This window comes from Oryzias latipes, chromosome 1 (assembly GCF_002234675.1).
Source record: "Oryzias latipes chromosome 1, ASM223467v1".
Lineage (NCBI taxonomy): Eukaryota > Metazoa > Chordata > Actinopteri > Beloniformes > Adrianichthyidae > Oryzias > Oryzias latipes.
Genome location: NC_019859.2, coordinates 17,487,924 through 17,490,873, shown reverse-complemented (window position 1 = coordinate 17,490,873; position 2,950 = coordinate 17,487,924). Strand labels below are relative to the sequence as shown.

The following is a 2,950-nucleotide window of genomic DNA, read 5'->3' as shown; positions in this document are numbered from 1 at the left end:
TGAAAACCAAGAAGTGACTTTCTTTTACATTTCTGGAAAACAGGAAAAAAGGACTACAATAATCAGCAACGTTTCATACCAAAAGCCATCATCAAAAACTAAAAATCTGAAAAAGCTCAGGGAAAAGTGACTTTTTCTGTGGGACGTGTGACTCAAACCTTTCAAAGTGTAAATAAAAACCCTACAAATCCAGTCTTCAGCTACAGTGGAAGCTTTTCCCTCAAAGGCAGATAAGAGACAAGAAAATGAATTTCCTTTAATAACATAAGCTGCTCTTTAGAGCAAAAATGATCAGACATGAATGTCTCCATCATTTCTAAACCAACAAAAAGGTTATAGAAACTGTAAAAGTGTCAGAGTGAGCTTTTGCGTGTTGGACGAGGACTGACCTAGTTTCAGCTTCAGGATGTTGTACTGGTCTTTGTGCTGCTGGATCTGGGATAGCTGCTGTGCGACAGTGGCCTGCATCTGCTCGTGCTGGGAGGACAGAGCTGCTACCTGCTCCTTCAGCTCCTGGATCTGAGCATCCTGAGTCACACAGTCCAAACTCTGATGTTATCTGGAGACTACAGCAAATCCACGACTAATGGGCAACATTTTTAGAGGCCAAATTTGGACAAACCTGTTCTCTGATCAGCTCCTTGTATCGAGTTACGATGTTGTCGTGCTGCTCCAACGTCTTCTTCACCTCTTCCTCCTTTTTGTCCTCCTCGCTGGACTTGTGAACCGCTTTGGTGATCACCCCTGTGATGAGCAGCGTTACGTCAACTGGGACTCAAACCATCACTTGCACATGAGGACGGCGGCCTCCCTGACCTTCCAGGTCTTTGACCAGCTTGGTGAACTCGTGGTCGAACAGCATCTGTTCCGGCGACGGGAAGACGGGCTGCGGCTTTAGGGCCGCCCGCGAATACAGTTCATGTTTGGTGATGAAGCCCAGCTTCTCCACAAAGTTCTCCTTTCCGATGCGCTTCTCAATCAGCTGCTTTAGCTTCTCCCTGAAGACGACGGGAAGAAAATCTGTGTTTTCATTCAAACATCGAGTCTAACAGAATGTTAAAGTGACTCAAAGACACGTACTTGGTGTAGTTTTCCAGTGAGTTATCGTTATGATAGATACAGATGCCGAGCAGCAGCGCACAAAGGCCCTGCACCAGCCTCTCGTCTTCTCCCAGGTTCTCAGAGATCTGAGCCGTCAGCTGCAGGACTCAGAGTCAAGGCTCATGCAGAGAAGCCAGTGGAGGACAGGGGCTCCCTCCCCAGCAATAAACACATGGGTGCTCTTTACACTCAGAGGTCGGATTTGATGTGAAGATGCATTTAAGCAGAAATGTAGACTCAGAGGTCAAAGGGGGGAGAAGGTAAAAAGGTTGTGATGAAGGATACAAAGGGAACGTTATCCTGGTTATGCAGGAAGTGCGTGACAGCAATGGGACAGTTGCTGATCCATGTGCACAGCAGCATGAGGAGGCCCACCCTGGTCTGGACTTTGCTGCCCTGCAGAAAACCAAAGAGTGAGTCTGACGAGGAGCTTCTGACACGCGAGCAGAGGCATCAAAAGCATGTTAGACAGCTCACACAAAGAGACTTCAGACCCAAAGAACTAAACACAGGAGTGGAAGTTAGAAGGGTTAAAATCGATCGGGTTCAGAGTTCATCTAAACCTCAACCGAATCACAACCACAGAACACCCCAAAATGAACTCCACGGTTTTTTAAAGCGCTCAAGCACAAAACAACTAACAACTAACCCTAAAACAAGCAGAAAAAGGAAATATTTGAAAGAAATTAGCCTTAATAAGCATCTGAAGGCCAAACAAACAAACAAAAAATAATAAACACACCTATAAATAATAAATGTAAACAAATGTTTTGAAATCATCGTTATAGCAGTCAAATGATGCCAAGTGTTAGTATCCATTACAGCCAACACCAAACAGTTTGGATGTTTTAAAGAATAAAACAAAATCAAACATGCAAAAAAAAAAAACATTTCATATTCTGTTCTGGAAATGTTCAGGAGCAGAAGCAATGCCAAAAGGTAGCTGCCTAAAATAGTAACGGCCAAAAGGTGTAATAATGGTGGTGTATTTGGCTGACTCTTCTGTAAGGGGAATTTGCCAAAATCCCATATTAGCATCCAATTTGCTGAAAATCCTGGCTCCAGCCAATTTGCCTAGTGTCTCTTCCACTGATGGCAGGATGTATTTTTCTCGACACACAGAAAGGTTGAAGTGTGTGAGATCAACACAAATACGCACCTTGTCTGTTTTCTTTTTGGGTACCACCACCATGCCACAACACCAGTCTGTTGGCTCCTCTATTTTGGTTATCACACCTAAGTCTTCCATGCGGGACAGTTCCTGCTTCACTTTGTCCATGAGCGGCAATGGAACTCTCCGAGGTGTCTTTAATGAGAAGGGCTGAGCATCTGGTCTTAACTTGATGTTGTATGGCTGCTTCACTTCACCAAGACCGCTGCACAGCTTTGGGTAGCTGACTTTTAGTGTTTCGATGCTGAGAGTGTCTATTCGAGTAACTAACTCCAACTTGTGAATAGCAGGTCTCCCCAGCAATGCTGTGTGCAGGTGTTTCAGGATGTACACATCCTCTCTTGCTTCTTTAGCTCATTTCCTTAGTCTCATCTCTGTGAACCCCAGGACTTCCAAAGGCTTTCTTCCAGGTCCAAACAGAGGCTTGGTTGGTTTTTGAAGAGTGGGTGGGCAACTGTCTCTGAAGATTTCTTTGAACACCTGAAGTGGCAATACTGTGACATCAGCTCCTGTGTCTATTTTGAATGACACACTTTTGTTGTTTATGATTATGTTTACCATCCACGACTCTCCATTGCTGGTAACACTGCCAAGGAATAAGGCATTGACATCTTCCTCCACTTCACTCAAAGTCTTCCTATTTTTACACACTCTCATGTAATGTCCCTTTTTTCCACA

At 44.4% G+C, this 2,950-nt stretch overlaps 1 protein-coding gene across 1 annotated transcript; it reads right to left on the bottom strand.

Moving 5' to 3' along the window:
- Nucleotides 1-300: 300 nt before the first annotated feature.
- Nucleotides 301-1,801, bottom strand: LOC111948728 (general vesicular transport factor p115-like). The gene is made up of 5 exons (XM_023962986.1): nt 1,387-1,801; nt 1,081-1,199; nt 817-998; nt 623-744; nt 301-528 (listed from the first exon to the last, which is right to left on the bottom strand). The coding sequence occupies exons 1-5, from the start codon at nt 1,462-1,464 to the stop codon at nt 334-336; spliced, it is 696 nt and encodes a 231-aa protein (XP_023818754.1). The 5' UTR covers nt 1,465-1,801; the 3' UTR covers nt 301-333.
- Nucleotides 1,802-2,950: the final 1,149 nt, after the last annotated feature.

Coding starts and splice junctions, on each gene's coding strand:
- LOC111948728 (XM_023962986.1), bottom strand. CDS start 1,464: ATGCTGCTGTGCACATGGATCAGCAACTGTCCCATTGCTGTCACGCAC. Junction 999..1,080: donor TCACTGGAAAACTACACCAA/GTACGTGTCTTT, acceptor CGTCGTCTTCAG/GGAGAAGCTAAAGCAGCTGA. Junction 745..816: donor GCTGGTCAAAGACCTGGAAG/GTCAGGGAGGCC, acceptor TGCTCATCACAG/GGGTGATCACCAAAGCGGTT.